Source organism: Rattus rattus, chromosome 12, assembly GCF_011064425.1.
Source record: "Rattus rattus isolate New Zealand chromosome 12, Rrattus_CSIRO_v1, whole genome shotgun sequence".
Lineage (NCBI taxonomy): Eukaryota > Metazoa > Chordata > Mammalia > Rodentia > Muridae > Rattus > Rattus rattus.
The window spans coordinates 45287978-45309001 of NC_046165.1; the positions used below are offsets into that span (position 1 = coordinate 45287978).

Consider the following 21024-nt stretch of genomic DNA (forward strand, 5'->3'; position numbering starts at 1 on the left):
GTCTGCCCACAGGCAGGTACTCCGTCTCATGCCTACCTACCTCAGAGAAAAGATTTTCCAAATGGAGGTCACAGAGATTGGCAGGTGGTAAGAGACACTCATAGACTCGTCGGTTAAGGCATTCTTCCAGAGTGCTGGTTGTGTGGCTACTGTGCTGAAATAGGCAGCTGACATAGTCCTATCCTCGGAGGGCTCACTTTCCAGTGGGGTAGACAGGGACAGGGACATGAACTGTGATAAGGAATGACAGGAACTCTAGCGGAGTCTGTCCTAGGTCACTGTCCCTAAATGTACTATCAATAAAAGTTGTTTTGAAAGGACACATTTTGAAACATACAAAAATAGAAGCAAAAAACCATGAGCTAAAACTGAAAAATAGTACCTTAAAATAATCTTCATTTTTATTTGTTGATAATTAAAAAAATGTTTGCCGTCATTAAAAGTTAAAGACAGTTATTTTGGTACAAACAATATGAATGATCCACTTAGTTATTTGAGATTTAATGGTCTAGTCCTAAGTTCAGTTTAATCAACAGCTGAAGAACAGGTCACACAGACAAGTGCAGGGAAGTGTCCTGAGGTGACATTCATACTTTGGTCTCCTTGCTCTGCTCTGCACTTCAAATGCTTTGGCCAAAAGTGGCACAGAGAACAGGAACAACATCTGCTTGCAAAAGAACAGGAGCAGGAAAGCATTAAGATCTCTTTCTCCAGGAAAGTATGGTGTTCTGTGGACCTGTTGCTGGGAACTGGGAGTCACCACAAGTTCTCCACAGGACGGAAAGAGATACAGCGTCAGTGACTGTGGGGCTTAAGGAGGACAGAACAGAGACTGTTTTTTTTTTTTTTTTTTTTTTTTGATTGTTTTGTTTTTTGTTTTTTTGGTTTTGCTTGGTCAGGAGGCTACAGCAAACCAGGACAGAGACAGAGTGGACTAATGTCTGCTGTGTCAACAGGCTGATGCTGATGGCTCTTTCCCCAAGAGGGACTGGAGCAGACCTGTTTCCTTTATCTACTGGCTGGGACCCTTGAGCAGTCATTAGCCCACGTTGGGTTGTTGTTCTCTTACAGGTGCATTGCATCGACGTACCCACTAAGTCTCCAGACTAGTGAAAGTGGTCAAAATGCAGAATAATCCCACTGAGGTTATGAAGTGAGTCACTACTGCTAAGCTTCCAGGGTTTAAATTTCACTTTGTCTCAATTTACTGCCTATCACATGATCATTTATTTAAATTTCTATACCACTTTCTACTTCCCTGCATGTTTCCTATAAAAACTGTCCTTCAGAAATCACTTACAAACATTATTTTCTCTGGCTCAGCTTCAAGAGAACCCGACTTAACTGACTGTTGACTATTTGAAAGTAGCAATCGCTTTTAGATTTTCAGCAATGCTATTGTTTCTTCCTGCACAAAACATTACAGACAGACCTCAGTTTATAGGAATTCCTCATAGAGTTGTGCACTGAGCAATCCCAGGAACATACGCCAAATCTCTTGGTTGAAATAACTTTCTATTAGGGGTTGGAGAGATGGCTCAGCAAATTAAGAGCACCAGCTGCTCCTCTAGAGGACTCAGGTTCAATTCCCAGCACCCACATGGCATCTCCCAACTGTCTGTAACTCCAGTTCCAGGGTGACCCGATCCCCCCACACAGACATACATGCAGGCAAAACCCCACTGCACAAAAACAAACCATAAACAAGAAGTGCCTTCTGTTCATCTGTCACTGCTTTACCATCTAAGAGCACAGCTGTCACATCACATACGAGCTCCACACTTCCCAAAGCTCCACAAAAGCATGACCAGCCTGCACGAGCTGGGAGGTGGCAGGCATTCAGCACTGACATTAATTGTTCCTTGCTCCCTGTGGTTGCCACAAGGAACTGGCAGCTGGGGCTGGCCGGAAAGGCACTGGGAGAGGGCAGCAGTGTAAATGGTTGGGACACTATCAAAACCGGTCAGATAATCTGAGATTAGAAAGCTTTAATACTGAGGTCACTTGTTTTACTTTTTATAAAAAATACTAAAAGTAATAGGTTTCTTCCTCCATTGGCATACCAGTGGTTTTATGCTGTCAATAAAGGTGAGATAGTAATTTCTTTTTTGTGTGTGTGCATGTACCTGATGTGGCAGTAGACATCTTTAATCCCAGCATTAGGGAGGCAGAGACAGGAAGATCCCTTTGAACTTGGTGCCAGCCCAGTCTACCAGACAAGGTCTAGGCCAGTCATCTTTAAAAAAGTTTTTTTAAACATTTAATTATTTTGCTTGAGTTTTAAAAGGATGAGTTAACAAATTTAATTATTTTTTTTAAAAAATCAATTATTATTTACTTTACAAACTGACTGCTGCCCCCTCCCAGTTCCCTCTCCTCCTACTTCCCCTCCTCTGAGAGGGCAGCAGCTCCCCTGGGTATCCGCACCCTGGCACATCAAGTCTCTGAAGGGCTAGGTGCATCCTCTCTCACTGAGGCCAGACAAGCAGCCCAGCGAGGGGAGCACATTCCACAGACAGGCAACAGCTTTAGGGACAGCCCCTGCTCCAGTTGTCAGAACCCACATGAAGAGCAAGCTGCACGTCTGCCACATATGAGTGAGGAGGCCTAGGTCCAGCCTTGTATGTTCTTAGGTTGGTGGTTCAGTCTCTGAGAGCCTTCAAGAGTCCAGCTCAGTTGACTCTGTTAGTCTTCCTGTGGAGTTCCTATTCCCTCCAGGGCCATAATCCTTCCTCCTACTCTTCTATATGAGACCCTGGAGCTCCACCCAATGCTTGGCTGTGGGTCTCTGCATCTATTTCAGTCAGCTGCTGGGCGGAGCCTCTCAGAGGACAGTTACGCTAGGCCCTGGCATGCATGTCTTTTTGGATTACCTCATTCGGGATGATATTCTCAAGTTCCATCTATTTGCCTGTAAAAGCCATAATGCCTCTGTTTTTAATGGCTGAACAGTATTCTATGGTATAGGTGTACCACATTTTCTGTATCCATTCTTCAGCTGAGAGGCATCTAGGTGGTTTCCAGTTTCAGGCTATTACAAATGAAGCTGCTATGAACGCTGTTCCTGTGGTATGGGGATGGGGTGGGGGTCTTTTGGGTATATGCCCTGCAGTGGTATACCCGAGTCTTGAGGTAGAACTGAGAAACCACCAAATTGATTGCCAAACCAGTTGTACAAGGTTGCACTCTGCAGAGGAATCTAGAATGGCCAAGAAGCAGTTAAACGTTCAACATCTTTAGTCATCAGGGAAATGCAAATCAAAATGACTCTAAGACTCCACCTCATACCTGTCAGAATGGCTAAGATAAAACAGGCACGTGAGAGCACGCGCTGGCCAGGATGTTAACAAGGGAAACACTCCCCCACTGCTGGTGGGAGTGCAAACGTACAAACAGATTTAATCCTAACAGTGACTGAACTGAGAAGCAAAGAGACTGGAGGTGGTGGCTAAGGGTTGGCAGCTGCAGTTACTGTTTTATTTCCACAAATGGAGGCACACCATCTAATTTAGAAATTATAAATAGTTCTTAATTCTGTATGACAAGTTTGATTCTACATTATATATATGTATTCCCGAAGTTTTCTCAGACTGAAAGGTACTATGCTCTGGTGGTGAGAGATTACATAGCTAGGAAAGGCAGACCATATCAGTGGTTCTCATGCTTAAGCCTGTGATGTAGAACATGAGCTTCGAGTCCCACGGTCTCCTCCCTCTTTCCAGCCTGCGTTTACACAGCATCAGAGAGCTAACTGCTCGGTGAGAATGAAGACTCCCAGTCTCATAGCCCACAGACGACAAGCTAGAATCAAAGCAAAAGATGGTATCACAGAAGCAGGGCCACCCCTGGGGCAGCAGTAAAGGCCTGCCCTGACTAATGCTATCTGTGAATTACCTGCGAGCCAGAAAAGAGGACCACAAAATTTGCTGGTGACACACTTCATAGGAGGGATGGATAAAGTACATTTAACAACCTGGAAGAGTTGTCAAGAAAGCAAAGAGAAAATCTAGTAAGGACAATATTATTGATTAAAAGTGGGAAACAATGGAACAGTTGCCCAGGGAAAAATAGTTTGGGATCAAGCTGAGGAAAAATTAGAAACACAATGCTAAAATTTAACCGATCAAGTGATCATATAGACTTGAGAGAGGATATAAGCTAGGTGCCCAACAGTTTACAACAATACTGTCACAGTACAACAGTACTGTAGTAAGACATCTCAGATTCAGTACAATGAAGTCAAGCAAAGAGCGGAAGCCGGGACGTACAGTGCGTGACTGTGTGAACTCAGCCAGCTTTAACCTTCCTATGCCTCACGGGTTCACCTAAAACAGAGACAGTGGTGGGAGAATTCACAAGCACGTGATGAACAGCAACCAGCCATAGGCTCAAAGACTATTAGGAACAAGGACAGACAGCACGTATCTTAGTTTCTCCTCTGTGCTGTTAGAGAACACTCTCACAAAAGCAACTTAAGGGCTGAAAGGCTTATTGTGTCTCAGAATTCAAGGTTCAGGTGATCATGGTGGGAAACCAAGGTGGCAGGAGCAGCTGGCCCAACAGCAATTAGAAAGAGGGCACTCAGCCACCTTCTCCATTGTCTATAGCCCAGGAAGACCCTATGCTATGGAATGGACCCATTCGCAGTCAAGATAGGTCTTTCCAAATCAATTAACACAATCAAGATAATCCCTTACAGATGCTCTCAAGATGGCGAATTTAACCTAGACAACAATTCATCACAGGCTACCCTTTCTCCTAGGTGATTATAGAACTTGTGAGGTTGATAATCTTGGATGTGGTGAAAGACAAAATATAAAAATTTTGATGAAACTGGAAATCAACCAGATACAAGTCAAAAATAATTTCAAACCCAAAGAGCTACATATAGCAATTTGAGGCTTTATCATAATCTGTGCTGCCAAACGGGAGCAGCAGCAGGCATTCAACAGGAAAACCACCACCTACTGAACTGCTAATAAATGTTTCTAAATAGGTTTTTCAAGTGTGGAATGGGGAAAGCTGAGACGCAGGAGCTCCCAGAACTATTCGGGAGCAGCAGCAGCTGCCATGTGCCCTGTCCCAGCCCTGGATCCCTATGTCACAGAGAATGATGTGGTGATGGCTCAGTCGGATTCAGCCATGAGACTGAAGTGTGCACCTTTTCCATTTCTTACCAACACTTCTATGTGCCCTGTGGGATTTTGCAAATTCCAAATTTTGTGCTGTCACATCTTGTTTTCCTCGCCCTGGGAACAGCCCTGTGTGTGGATGACGCTATGCTTTGTGAAAGCATTCACTCCAAGATCTCTGATTTTACAGGGGCTAATCGTAGAATTTGGCACCTACTTGCTACAAAGTAAACTTCATCTGGTTTCAGAAAGGGAAAAATTTGAAGACAAGATAGAGAAAAGACAAAATGGTTTAAAAATAACTACATTTTAAGTAGCTGGGCTGGCTACGTTATCTAGAGAACACAGTCACAGGTCCCTTTTCTAGAGATGCCTGAGTCTACAAAGAATCTTACTCAATTCTCAAACAGCCGTGGGTGCCTGTAGTTAATGAAGGCCGATCAGGGACAAGAGCGAACTTCACAGTCCAGATGAAACGAGCACAAACCACGTCACTGCAGTAAGCACTCGCGGCATCCAGTATGTCCAGAGAGTCACACAGTGCTGGCCTCACGAGCGCAGGTCACAGGTCCAGACCTCTCCCCCAACTTTCTTCCATTTCCTGAATGTGATCATTCTCCTGCCAGTATTCTCAGACACTCATTCATTCATTCATTCATTCATTCATTCATTCATTCATCCGGATTCTCCTGATCCCAGCCCTTTCCTCAAAGCTGTGTTTCTGGAATTCACGTACAGCCTTATCTTCAGTAACCACAATATCCTGTTCCTTTCTCTAATTAGAAAACTTCCCATAATTCTTTAAGACTCAATGTGAGTGGTACCTTCCTTCTCCAAATATTTTTACGGTATCAAGTCATGTCAGATTTCAAAATGTTCTGGATTTTAGAGTATTTCAAATTTTAGATTTGTGGACTAAGAATGTTTTGCCCATATGATGCAAATCAGGAGCTTAAAAGTTTATTTAAGTTTAGCCTGAGTGCTCAGCAGTAAGGCTGTTGCAAGTGCCTGACACCACGGTGAGCCTGCTGCATACATTCCTACTCAATCGTCTTAGCTACCCTGCAAGAAACTATTTTATTTTGATAGATAGGGAAATCAGGACTCAAGGAGTTTAAGGACACACAAAAATTTGAGAGGAAAGGATTGCTCTCTAAAACTCATACCCTTTCTATTGAGTGGTACAATTCCCTACTGTGGGCGTTCAGAGGAGCAAATGTTGTACACAATCTAAAACATAACAAAAGACGAAGTTAACCAAGAAGTTACCAATCAATCAAACTCTGAATAAAGAAATAAAAAGGGTTGTTCAAGTTCAAAACTTTTGAGTAGGACACAGAATCATCCAGTCTGGAATACGCTGATCACAAGTTGAGACAGACAGACAGACCAGCTGAAGTAGAAGTTGGCACTGTGCTGGAAGCATCTCTACTTGTTATGACACTGCTGTGAGGAAAACAGCCAAGGGCAGACATCGTACAAATGTGGACTTGTGCCTTCATCTTTGTATCTGAAGAGTAGCAAATGACACAATCTGGCAGCTCACCCTACCTAAAATCAGATAATACTGATTTTAATAAAGGCGTGTACTTTTATTCAAGAACATAGAAGGCAAATATTCAGGGTCCTCTTTCGTGTCAGATGAACATAAGATCATAACTTGAGTAAGTCACTTCACAAGTCTTTGTGTGAACATTGCCTCCCACAGACTCTTCCACTCGAAACACACAACTAACCACATCACACCTATCAATCGTCTAAATCTCTTCAGCCACACTCTTTAGACACCTTGATTTTAACCACAGACTCGAGTTGCTCAGCTTGCTCATCATATGCACCGTGATCATCAGAACCTAAGCTCTTAGGACCACGCTCAGGAGCCCCTGAGTGCTGCATGGTGCTTTATTTGTCAGAACTGTTTGAATGGCTCTTGTAAGGAATCTCTTCAAAGGACATCCATAAATCTAACTAAGAGGAACTGATTAGGGGACATCGTCAGCAATCCACTGGAAGAACACCACAACAGACACAGCAGAGACCTTGAGTGACCATCCACACACCAGAGAAGCCCTGTACATCCTTCAGACTGCTAGTTTGAGGTCCTTTCAACAGGTTTCACTTAAAGCAAACATTAAGGTCTATGGGAAATGTAACCCTAATGCTGCAGGTAGGGAAAATCCCTCTGTGTTGAAATTAGTGAGACCTCTATACGGTTTTATCTTTTAAATTGAACCTTTTTCTCTTCTACTTTACACAATCAGGTAAATATTTAATATGACTGAGTAGAGATATTTAGGCCCTAATGAAATGAATAGCTATTTTGTTTGCAACACTGTCATCAATCAATTATATAGCAATAGGTACCATAAACATAAACTTCAGAAACTATCTTCACACATTCGTTTAGCCAGTGTCAGAATTAGCACAGATTATGTGCTGGCAGAAGGTGTCACCACTTTATGGACCACTTGGTACTTCATAACAAAATGTTCATACTAAAGGCACTTAGACAGAAAGCAAGGAATGCTATCTCTAATCCTCTAAGATTCTGAAAGCACCCTGAGTACCAACTTTATCACTGAAGATACTGAAATGCCAGATACAAAGAAACATCATGAATGCTATGTCTATTGTCCTTCACTTAAAGGGGAAGGGCCTAAGACCCAAACACACTTGTTACAATTTAAAGGCTGAAAACCAATGGCTTAGGCATTTTGAAGTTTAAAAATGAACAGAGCAAGTCCAAAGTTAATACAAGAACAAAGTAATAAAGACAAAATCAGCAATTCTAAAATGAAAGAAAGACATAATAAAAGTAGTTTCTTTGAGTAGAACAAGATTATTAGGTATGTATGGTGGTGTATATCTTCAATCCATGCACTGGGAGGCAGAGGTGGGCAGATCTCTGACTTCAAGATCAGTCTGATCTACAGGGCCAGGCCCAGGACAGCTGGGGCTACATAGACCCACTTGTCCCAAACAACAAAAACCAAACAAGCACAAACAGGAATAAAAGAGGGGCCATTATTTACCTTACACTCCTGGGATTACACACGTATTGCGGTCACTACACATCATCCCTTTAGTGTATATTTATGTGTGCATGTTGACAACCGTGTGGGTGCGTGTGCTGGCAGAGGCCAAGGTTGATGTTGGTAGTCTCCCTAGGTTCTCTCCTCCTGACTGAGGCAGAGTCTCAACTGAGCTGGGAATTTACCAACCTGGCTAGTTTGCTTGCCAGCTTGCTCTGGGCCTCTTTGTGTCTGACTTTCAAGGGCTAGAATTACAGAGAGATGTTTATGTGAGTGCTGGGTACCATATCTGGCATTTATGTTGGCACTGGGGATCTGGGGACCTAACCCTGCTTCTCATGCTTGTCCTTGGGCAAAGAGTTACAGTCACTGAGCCTAACCACAGTCCCATCCTATCCTTTTACAAGTCCTGGGATGTGTGTGTGTGTGTGTGTGTGTGTGTGTGTGTGTGTGTGCGCTGCTCTAGAAATGTATGTTTCCTTACATGAAAGAGCATTTTTCTTAATGTGCTATTCAAAACTTTCTCCGTTTAATGCAAAGCAACCATTTGATTGAATCCCTTCATATTTATTGCTCCTAACAGTCATTTTTACTATTGTGCGCTACAGGCAATGTGCCTTTTCTCCAACGTTAATGGCTTTACATATTTTCGCTTGGTTTTCAAGCATCTGGACATGATGTGGCGTGCTTTGCTTTTCTCTTTACCATACTTGAGATTCATTGGGCTACTGAGGATCTCGTGTTATTACATCAATTTCAGGAACTTTCTTGCTGCTACCTCTTCAAATATTTTTCTGCTCTCCCTCGTCCCCACTTTTGAGACTTTAGTGCTGATATATGTTATTCTTTTTCAGCACTGCCATTCTGCGTCTTCCTAATTAGTGCCTTGTTTTGCTTCTTGGTTCCCTTTTAGAATACTTGAAAATGTTTATGCTGGCTATTTTATAACTGCTCTATGTTAATTCCATCATCTTAAGTGCATATTTATTAATTTTGTTGCTTCTTTCTATGTCCCACATTCCTTACTGCCTCCAAAAATATCCATTTTTTATTTTGAATGTTATCTTGCATGAGAAAGAAGCTCCAGAATTATAAAGATGATGAGCTGTGTTCTTCCCTTTTTGCTTTTTACGCCTCCATCCTTCCTCTGGCTGCGGTCATTACGCAGAGCAGGCTGCTCTCCATGCTGGGGGACAGGTGTGCACCCCCACCAGCAGCAAGCCTGTGTTCTTCCTTTCTCGGTAGCCTCAGGATGGTCCAGGGAGGCTCTTACTCCTAAAGCAACCTGCAAAGGCAACCACCAACCACCACGGCACCCACGCAGGCTCAGGTGACTGGCTCAGCTCACAGGTCCCTAAGGGAATGCTGTTGCCAGGGCCTCCGAGTCTGTCCAGGTCTACGGCTTTTCCTGGGCTGGGGCTCCTCAGGGGTATGAAATCCCAGATGGAATGTTTGTTTTGGTTTGCCTTGTTTTTATTATTTTTTTTTATCATATCTCAACTTTCCTTTAGAACTTTTCTCTGTGACTTTTGACCTGCTAACTGTTCTTATTCTAAAAAGTTCTCTCAGGAACTGATAATTATTTAGCAAAGAACTCAAACCAGATACTCATTCTTTTAACACAGTCCAGTGTTCTTTCCATGACAGCATTTGTTATCTACTAGGATCAAAACAATAATCGACACTGGGTTTAAACTGCTCAATACTTGGTGTGTGTGTGTGTGTGTGTGTGTGTGTGTGTCTCGCTTGTGTCCTGATTTGCTCCAGTATTTAGTTTCTAGTAGATCTGCTGCCTGCATTTCATTTCTAAAATGAGAACCAATCCACTGCTAAAGCTTACACAACTCAGGTTGAGAAATCTCATTTGCTTAAAAGTTATCCCTAATCCAACCACTAATCCAACCGTGCAAAACTAAATCATCCACACAGTGTGTAAGGAAGGTAAGAGATACTCTGTCCCTTCCATAGTGCGTGCTCCTTACCCCTCACTGGGGCCCACAAACCTTGTTGCTCCTCCCTGTCAGCCGGCTTAGCTGAGTAGCAGCAGGGGCTTGGGGTCCTTGTGTTTTCTAACGTGAGCACCTTGATGTTGATGAGACCTGCTGCATCTCTCTGTGCATAAGACATCTATTAACTTGTGTTTATAAGGCATTCATCATTCAATAGCTTTTTAAAAAGATTTACTGATGTCGATGTGTGTACCTTAGAATGGGCACCACACATGTGCAGAGGCCAGAAGAGGGTGTCAGACCCTCTGGAACTGGAGCTACAGGGGGTTCTGAGCCACAGTGTGGGTGCTGGGGACCAAGCCTGGGTCCTCTGTAAAAGCAGCCAGTGCTCTGAGCCCTGAGCCATCCTTTGCCCATCATGGCGTTTTAAGGAAAGGGGCTTTTAAGACAGTATATTTAATTCACAGGAGAGAGATGAATAATTTAGTCACAGCTTACAGGCCTCATGGACGCTTCTCCTACCTGTGCAGCTGGATATATTCTCGGGGTCTGTTGAGCAGATGAAGGAATCGGTCCACGATCTTGTTCTTTCCTACACCCTGCAAGTACACAAACAGAGTCAAGCAGTAAGAAGCTTTGGAGGTAACTTTCTGGCAAGCCACTTCTTCAAAGGTCTACTACCTTTTGTTGTTAATAAAACCCAAACCAGCAAACATGCCTGGCCCCTCTCCAGTGACACAGAGGCCACTGAAGGCTCTGATTCTGAAGCATGGCACCCTACACTGTCCTTATGAGAGGAAGTCCAGATGCTGGCATTGACGGCTTGACCTTTGTTTTAGTTTCACAGTTAAGTCTCATATTATCACAGAACACTGACAATCAGGTACATATACAAACAATGGCTTTGCTTCAGTTCCTCAGAAACACATCTTTCCATTATAGGAAGATAAATAGACCACTGTAGTTCTTCTTCATTTAGTCCTGTGCTTTTTCCTGTAAAGCTCTGGAAGTCTAACATTGGGCGCATTAGCACAATCCAGACGTATGTGCTCTTCTTAGATGTGTCCTCCTTCCCTCTGACTCGCTGGATGTGACCTTCTGTAGAGGGTAGACCACGTGCCTGTTACTTCTCTATTTGAAAGTTTGCAGGGAGCGGCTCAATACAACTAAACCTAACCACTGGCTGTGCGTGAAGAGCCACAGTTAAAGAGCTGAGGCTCAGTATCGTGGGAAATATCAGTAACTCAGTAACAGCAGCAATTTCTTATACTTTTTCAAGGTTTCTGTTAGTGTCTTCACATTTAATCACTACGCAGTTGTGGCACCAGCAGTTAGGAACTAAGACTGTCTTACTCTCACAAACCCAGAAGGAAGGCTCAGAAATGCTAAACAGTACAATAATCACAGTCAATGACTGAGGACTCCGTTCTGGGTGTGTTTGATCCTCACAGTCGTCATTTTAGTTCCTGTGCAGTGGGTTATATTTTTCAGTATGAAATTCATTTAGGCAGTCTGGGCCTCAAGCCACTTCCTTACTCACTCTTAGAAGCCATCCCCCAAGCTCCTACCCACATTAGGTTATGAAAGCTTAAGAACCACTGACAAACTCATTAATAACAGAATAATGGCTCATTTCCTCTCCTAGGAATCAGCTTAGTATCTACATGGATTTCACCCACAAAAAAACGTAAGGCTAGCACAGAAGCACAAACAAGGAAAATTACACTTGCACATTTGCATGTCAATTAGGACAGGATGGAAGTTTTAAATGGCATGCTGGAAGAAACATACAGTTTAAAATAGATAAAGTCAGATGAAGATGTCTATGTTAAAACTTTCAGCTCTTTTAATTTCAGTAATTACAGAGAAATGCAAACAACACAGACTTAAGGTAGCACCAGAGACAGTAAAGATCTGAAAGCTACTGAGTCCTGAAAAGCATCAGGAGCTTCGCCTCCTCATTAGCCACAGAGACATTAGAGACAGAGCCTGGAAGCCCCTGGGGGGCGGGGGCGGGGGCGGGGCAAGGCAGGGGCAGGGGCAGGGGCAGGGGCAGGGCAGGGGCAGGGGCAGGGGCAGGTTAAGATGCCGGGGCTCTGGAGCAGCTCTTTGTTGTCATTGGGGTCTCTAGGACACTGACCTCCTGTCTTTTTGCTCCACAGCCTCTGGGCTGTCTACTTCGTGCCCATGCCTTCCTTTTCTACGCATAGTTCACACTTCTTTGCTCAGCTACACTGGAGACCCCGTTCTTGCCGACCAGAGGGATGCTCAGGCTGCACTCATCAGAGTCCTCTTGTGCCCCGCGGGACAGCACTGCTATGAAAGCCAGCACTCATGCAGGAGGGGATTAGTATGGGTCATGTCTCTTTCCTCCCTCCCTTCCTCTCCTTCTTCCGCTCTCCATCCTCAGCTCCGTAAGTACACAGGGGAGCCCTGTCCTGGACGGGCTCGATATGACAGTGCACAGAACACCTGGCCATGCTTCGCCTGCAGTTTACGGGGAAATACAAATGGGTGCGACACACATCATATTGTAAATTACCGTGTGCTGTCTGAGCCCATGGAAAGCAGAGAGTTGGATGGGGCATGGTGGTAAATGCCTTTAGTCCCGGAATGAGAGAGGCAGAAGCAGGTATCTCTGTGACACTGAAGCCAACCTTGTCTACATAACTGGTTCTACAACAGCCAGCCAGCACTAGAAAGAGAGACCTTGTCTCAAGATTCAAAAACCAAAACAAGTTTAAAAAGCAGGCAGAGCAGGGAGGCCCTCTTTCACCTCCTTCAAAACCCGTGTCTTGGGACAGCCGGCCTCTTACTCTAACAAAAGAAAAATAAAATGAGCTCAAAGTAAAAGCACCCTGTCCTTGAGAACAGCTAGAAGGTGGACACTGCCCAAAGAGGCTATTGTTGCTGATCCCATAGTACAAGATGCCCATGCGGAAGAGAAGGCCAAGCTCATTCATGGAGAGACTGCTCTGCTCTGCTGAGCCTTCAGGCCAGGTCGTCGGTTTCTGCCAGCGGACTAAGTGCCCAGGTGTGGCTACAGTTTCTAAATGCTCACCACATTCATTTCAAGAAACACACCAAAGGAGATGCTTTCTCCACTGAGGCCTCCAGCTGGCTGTTTCCATGGGGCTTCAGTTTCTAAAGGATGTTTGTAAGCTCCCAAATTTGGTATTCTGTTTGTTTGTTTGTTTGCCCTCTTGATTGGTCTACCCCAGCTGTGTCCGCTGGAGGTTGAGAGCATCTGATTTGGTGGCGGTTTGCTATCTGCTGCTTCTCCCTGCTACTTGTTCTTTCCACTACCTTTGCTTGCTCTATCCTTACAAACTCACTGAAAGTGAGAGCGTGGCTTTCACGGGCCATTTCCTAAGCAACACAGAACACAAGGGAACACTGCTGGGGGTCTGTGTGAATGTGGTTACATGAGGCACCCAAGATGCTCTGAGATTTAACCTGAGGCCTAGGAAGGCCCATCACATTGTAAGATTTGACTTAAAATAATCATGAAATCAGAAGGTATGGGGAAAGGGGAGCAGGGAGTGTCCTAGTAGAGAGAGTGCTATAAGGGGACTTGTGGGTTTCATGATCCAGAGAGGTCTGCAAGAAGCCAAAGAGCACAGCAGAAGTGGGGAGGGAGCTGTGAGGAACAGGCCGTCTAGGGAGGTGGTACTAAGTGTGGCAGAGCCTAGGCAGCCAAGAGTACTGTTTCCAAGAGCAGCCACTGAGGCTGGGAGTAGCAGGCTCAGATGTTCAGTTCTAGAAAACTAGTCTGCTGGAATGACAGAGAGGAAGGAGTGGGAGCAGAGGGAAGCAGCGGAGAAAGTCTTTAAAGACCTCCACAACGATGGCAGCCTAAGCTGAGGAGCAGAGAGCAGGCCACTTATTTAAGAGACAGTAAGGAAACTAACATCGCTGTGTGATGGAGGGTAAGGAAACGAAGACATCAGTCTTCATCCCGGGCTGAGAGTGGGAAGATCAGGCCATCATCTGAGAAAGAAACAAGGGGAAGAGACGGTTGCTGGCTAGGGGAGGGAAGTTTACAAAGGCAGTTTAATTTTGGACTTGTTTATTTTGAAGTGCCTGTTTCCCACATCTGGTTCTTCCTCTTCAATCCCCTGTCTCAGCTCTGGAGCTGCACATCCTCCTGGGCTGCTGGAGAGGGTCCTGCTTGCCTCCCCACATCCACCCTCTCCACAGGACAGCCCACAGTTTGTTTAGCTCTGTTCCTAAGCCACAGATCTCACCCGGTCATTTCCTACTTCACTTTAAGAGGCACTCACAGTTCCTTCGAGGAAATGCAGAAGGAAGAATCTGGGAAGGAATTTCTGTAAATATCCGGAGCAAAGCGAAACAATTACAGCTGTTTGTTCCTTCTAATCATAGTTTTTGTCTAGAACAGAAAATCCTCAGGATTACTTTGAGTAAGTACATAAATAATGTCTAATTTTTCTGTCATAAAAATTACATACCCCCCCTTTTCTCACTGGAAAATGTAGAAAATAAGACACTATTCAATGTGTAACTGTTAAAAAAAATTACCTGCTAATATTTTCACTTTATCCCTGTGCAAATATATCTTTACTTACTAGCTACTATTCTATAAGTGTAGCTTGTCTCTTTTAATAAAATTAACATGAAATAAATTCTTACATAGGTATTGAGATTATATTTCGTGAGTAAAACTTTTTTAGCAGGAGAAGGAATTGGAGATCTCATGAAATGAGTCTTTTCTTTCCATCATTGGCTGAGCTTGTCATGACAACACACTAGGAGGAAGCGGCTTCGGAAGGGCAGGACTCAAGGGTCTGTCAACTCCAGCGCTGGGCGGCTGGGAGTGACAGAGGACATGAAGCTCACGCACGGGCAGCACTCAAACTAAAAGCAGGAAGCCACCCTCCTCCAGCTCCGGGAGCTTGGGGCCACAACTTTACTAACTCCAACATATTCTGGGGTCACAGAACTTAAGAGTCTTATTATTTTAGTTAAACTATGTACTTGGGCAATTAAGTCCTTTGCAGAAGAAAGAGAGCTAGGCTGTCTTCCTGAACACGCTATCTGTGGTCTATCACAGAGGGAAAGGAGAAGGAATAGGAGAAAGGGGCCAAGCAGAGTAGAGATCAGACAGAGGGAAGTTTGTCTAGAACTGGCTTTGGGTCCTGAGACTGGAATGTGAGACTTCACGTCAGTGACGGGCCTTGAAGAATCTCCTCAGCAGAAGCTGACGCTCTCCTCACTGCTCCCCAGGCCGATGCTCTCCTCACTGCTGAATGCTCCTATCAGCCCCCAAAGCCCATCTTGTCTCATCTGCCATTTTCCAGCCACTCCTCTGCTTTCTGGTGAAATGTCCTTACTCCTCCACAGCTTAGCCTGATTACTGTTTTCTCTCCTTCAATCCTAGCTCAGAATCACTCCTCTATCTTCCTACAACACCGCCATGCCCTAGAGGACACCAGTAAAGTCAGGTACCTCTGGAAGAGGGCATCCCTCTCAGATGTCTACCTCTAGTGACTCAATGGAACCTTCAGGTGATAGGCACTAAAACTGAAGGAAGGGGAGAAAAGGGGAGGGAGCTGGAGCCCCGCACTCAGCTCTTCCTGAGGGGACAGACACCTTGTGTAGGTGCCTTCTGTTTTTTATGATGAAATTTTCTGTGACACTCTTAGTACAGAAAGTGGAGAGAGTAACATCCACAGAGCTGCTGTTCATGTGCAAATACCCCTTCCGTGCAAAATGGCTCCAATGCTCACACCAGCCACGCGCATGGAGAAACTAGCGTGCCTGTTTTGGAGGGAGGCAAATTAAATTAAGTTCTAGGCCACGAAGAACTGAAGACAACCCCACGTGGTAAAATGTCTTAGGCTGTACTTCAAGTCTTTTTTTTTTTTTTGCGGTAGAGATGTTTATTGCACTTTTTGGCCGGAGGTTGTTCATCTGCGGTGTGGCTTTTCAATGAAGCCATCTCAAGTCCAAACAGGAGTTTAGGAGGCAGAGACTTGACTAATCCACCTATACTGCTTGACCCCATCCCCCACACAAGGAAAGTGTAGTGCCTAGCCATTTTTTGCCAGTGATTACGGATAATAACATCATCATCATCATCATCATCATCATCATCATCATCATCATCATCATCATCATCATAATGATGATGATAAAAAACAAAAACAAAAACCCCAACCCCCCACAAAGCCTCTGTTCTGACCACCCTTCAGTCTTCTGCCGGATCGGAAACGTCCAAACTGTTTAAGTACATATGCAGTTTTGTTTTAGCTCAGTTAAGGCCAATCCTGTTTCTTCCACTAGTTTGCTCAGTTCATCACATGGAGAGGGGCTGATTTGTCCTTCTTCTGATCTCCTCCACAAGGTCTTCTCTTCGGACATCCGCCTCTTCTCTGCTCGTCACTGAGCGGAGCTTGATGACACCATCCTTAAGCTCCTGCTCACCAATGATGGCCACCAGTGGGATGCCTGCTTCCTCACAGTTCTGCAACTGGTTCAGTAACTTTGGGTTCTTCTTGTACAGCAGCTCAGCCTTGATCCCAGCATCCCATAACTCTGAGATAAGCTCAGTCTCTCTTCCAGCAGCTTCTTCTGTGCAGATGCCACAGCACCTGCGTCTCTGTGGTCCGCCCCTTTTCCTCTGAAGCCTCTAATTTTTGCTCTACAATGGAGAAGATCCGTTCCACTCCAATACTGAGCCCAACACATGGCACCTTGTGCCCTTTGGGGTCAAATATGCCTACTAGCCTATGGTAGCGCCCTCCAGCAGCTATGCTGCCCACACCCAAGGGTTCTTCCCCAGCTTGGGTTGGCATTTGTAGCAGCACTGCCTCATAGATGACCCCAGTATAGTAAGTAGTCCAGCCCTCGAGCAAGGCTCAGGTCAAAGGAGATCTTGTCATCAATGCCAAACAGGGTTAGATACTCAAAGAGCAGCTTTAGGTCTCCCAGGCCCTCTACACCCTGTTTGCTTTGGGAGAGTTTAGGATGCTGGAGTAACTGTTCCACCAGAGACACCCCACCATGCTGCTGGACATAGTCCCCGATGTGATCAGCCACTTCGGGTGCAAGGCCCTTCTCTCCCACCATCTCATTCTTCACTTCCTCCCAGGAAACCTTGTCTAGCTTGTCCACAGAGGAGCAGATGGTACGGAACTGGCTCTCAGGGACACCACAGACAGCAAACATCCCGTCTAGGATGTGCCTATCATTTACCTTGACCTGGAAGTTGCCGATCTGAAGTGAACTCAGGATCTCACACATCATCTTTAGGCACTCTGCATCAGGAATCATGGGGTCAAACTGTCCAGCAATGTCAAAATCACACTGATAGAATTCACGGTAACGGCCTCGGGTCGTAGCTGGGTTGTCCCAGTGACACACCTTTGCTATGTGGTAGCATTTAATGTTGGTCAGTTTATTCATTGCTAGATACTGAGCAAAAGGGACAGTAAGGTCATAACGGAGGGACAGGAGCTCCCCACCCTGGTCTTCAGGTCATAGATAAGCTTTGAGTTTTCTCCGTACTTTCCAGTTAGTGTCTCCTTTAGTTCAAACACAGGTCTATCGATCACTTCTGCTCCATGGCGTTTGAAACAGCGGATGATGACATCAAACACCTTTTCTCGGACTGCCATCTGCAGGGGACTATAGTCTCTCGTGCCCTTGCGGGTTTTGAGGACAAACTTTTCTGTTTGCCTTCATTATGGCCCAGCTGTGCCTTCAGTTTTAGGAGTTTCGTCATCTCCTCCTCGATCTGCTCAGTGGACGCTTTCTGCTCCTTAAGGCCCCTCACATGCACTCCCTGGAGTCACACCAGCTCCTCCAGCGCAGCACGATCTGCCATCCTGTCTGCCAACCGGAACTGAGCTGTACTACAAATCTTACCACACAAGATGGACATCAAGAGGCAGCTTCCTTGACTGCTTTTAGGAGGGTTTGTGTCACAATGTCATGGAATCAAACAAATGCCCATTAATCCAAAGTCTTTAAAACTGACCTGACCAAGTATGGGAATGTTCTGCGTGGAATTGAGGGTGCCCGTGAGGGGGCAGTCCAGGCCTCTCCTCTCCAGAGCTTGCATTGACAAGCACAGCTCCTGCTCTCCACAGTGGCTTGCTCTGTCCTTCTTTCTGGTTTCCCTTAATTCTTGAATAATTTGTACAACGTTGCTTCAGTCTACATGATATTTAGAAATTATCTTTCAATAGCATCCCTTTGTAGAAAAGTAACTGAATGTCAGTAAATACTACACACAATACACAACAGCAAAGTAAAGTAATTGTGAGAACCAGAAAAATAAATTCTATCTGGCTTTTTAAAATTGAAACTTGATGAACCTTCAAAATTTTGCTTACCATTTCTTACAGTTCATTACATGGAGTGTGGATACCAGAACTATAATCTGCAAAACTGCTCTCACATGGAGGTTTTTAATCAGTCTCTGGGCCTAGGTTTGCTCATCTAAATACAAAGGCACAGGCTAATTATTCTCTAGATACTGCCATATCCTTTAATCTTATGCCCAAGAAGGAGATTACTGCTATACAATCAGAGGCAATTTCTTATTTTTTCAAGTTCTCCCAATAAAAGTAGACTATATAATCAGAAAAACAACTTTACTGAAAATGAACAGGAAATAATCCTAAATATTCCAAAGATGAATCTTATAACAGCCAAGAAAAGAAGACAGAGTCCAAAGGTATGGCTTCCACACAAGTGATCATAAAGCTTCCTGCAAAAGGAATAAAATCTATACTTCTGTAATCTGCTTATGGAATACACTGCTACTATATACAGCAAAGAAAGTTTGGAAGTGTGGTCAGCCTCAGTACCACCAAACCAGCATGGAGGGGATAAGGAGGTCAACGCATCTCGTGAAGAAAATACAAATCCAACACAAATGTGAAAAAAATGGTTCACTAAAAAACACAAGGCAGAAAAACTAAATTTGTGGAGAGAATGTAATAGAATAGCAAAAACTTTCCAAACTACATACAGATCAGGCAGTAGTTACTGCAGAAAGCTCGGAAAGGTACGAACAGTAGCCTAAAGGTGAGCACTGGTGTGCCGGATGACACCAAGCCCTCCCTCGCCATGGGGCCCCGTGGCTGCCGGAGTCACTGGAAGTGTGGCACACGTAGTTATCCAGTTCCCTGCTGTCACTACCAGCTTGGAAACAGACGAGAACGTTTCTGGACAAACTGTTCAGTCCCCCTGCAGACATTAGACATGGCCTGCTCCAATGAGCACAGGAGAACCTGCTCAGGCCCATTTCCAATCAGTTAGCAGAATTCACACACTCTTTAATTTTGGCAACAAAATATGTGCAGCATCTTAATACTAAATAACTCAACAGGCATTTGTGAAACCTTTGTCTACAGAAAAACTGGTCATAGTAAACCTGTAACTAATAAAGGGAAGAGGATATAGAAAATAATAACAATGGTCGCAGAATCCTGCTTGGCTGACATTAAGTAAATGTTTCTGACTTTTACAATGCAAAATAGATAAAATCAAATGCTATAAAATTAAAAGGTTATGTCTATCTTAGAACATATGATATACTTTAACTTTGTTGTGTAAATTAACCAAGAAATGAAATAGGCTTAATAAAGTTTTCTCTAAAAAAGTTTCCTCAATAGAAATTCACTAGATTGGTATAATCCTATATATTTATACTACAAGTGGAACAAGATCTTCTCAAAATAAAGACAACAGGAGAAAACATCCTTTTGGTATGATGTGAAAAATAAAACGTGGCCCCAGGCTCACATACTTAAGGGTGGCTACCAGCTGGGGGCACTACTGAGGTGACAGGGAATGAGGGAGCTGACACTGGAATGGATGACTTGATGGTCAGGTCTAGTTGAAGGAGGTCACTGAGATGTGCCTCTGAAAGGTTTTAGGCTGGCTGTGCACCCAGTGGAATGGAGTCAGTCGGCCAAGGCTGAGACCTCAGGAATTCTTCTCTCACTTCCAGTCTCTCTCAAACAGACTGATGGATACTGGCGGGAACAAACCAGCAGTAGAATTAGACTTCAGAACATGGGAAAGAGACCACTAAGAAATCTGCAAGGAGAATGCACTACAAGACAACATACAAAATGGCTGTCAGTAAAACATTTGCCACAGACATGAGGGACTGTGCTCGGATTCCCAGCACCCATGTCAAAGGCACAGCCACAGCAGTACACGCCTATAATCTCAGGACTGGGGAGGTAGACCAGAGATCGCTGGGGCTTGCTGGCCAGCCAGTGTAGCCAAGCACAACCAGTGAGCTCCAGTAAGAGACTCATCTTAAAACCTGCAGTGGAAAGTGGCTGAGAGGATGTCTGACGCTGACCTCTAACCTGCACACAAGTGCACATGCACATGAACACATGAATCTCAGAAGTTTTGGAGAAATAGAAGATTTTCAGGTGTCACTGACTGTTGAATGGGATACATATGTACTTTTTTTATATAAATGAATGTCTTTTATTCTGTGTAAAAAGTGCAGTCATAATCATTCAACAAAGTCAGGCACTGCATTTTTGCTGCTGTTGTCACTATTATTAGAATCAATAGAATAGAACTTGTGTGGTATTGGAGAAAATGGGAGCTTGGGAGACCTAGGTCTGCCACTGACTAGCTATGTGATCTTGGACAATACTGGAGCCTTTTAAAGCTTGTCTGTTTATGAGGAAGGTATAGAAAGTTCAACTTTTATTTTACTCCACAGTGTTATTGTAGAATCAGTAAATGATTAAAAGCATGAGAAACTGTAATACACATATCACTGCTTTAATCCTTATTTATAAGAAAACTATATATTCAACTACAGCTGAAATTAAATATACAGTACAACTATCTTAATGTTGAATCGGAGTAGGAAATGGCGCAGATGTTTAGACAACAGCAATACTG

At 44.2% G+C, this 21024-nt stretch overlaps 1 protein-coding gene and 1 pseudogene across 1 annotated transcript in view; both read right to left on the reverse strand.

Moving 5' to 3' along the window:
- Positions 1 to 21024, reverse strand: part of Vwa8 (von Willebrand factor A domain containing 8) — a 320387-nt gene that overhangs the window by 138628 nt on the left and 160735 nt on the right. Inside the window, exon 21 of the mRNA XM_032918098.1 lies at positions 10636 to 10712. Within this exon, the coding sequence (XP_032773989.1) occupies positions 10636 to 10712 (77 nt within the window). The remainder of the gene's footprint in view (positions 1 to 10635; positions 10713 to 21024) is intronic.
- Positions 16273 to 18350, reverse strand: LOC116913789 (annotated as a pseudogene).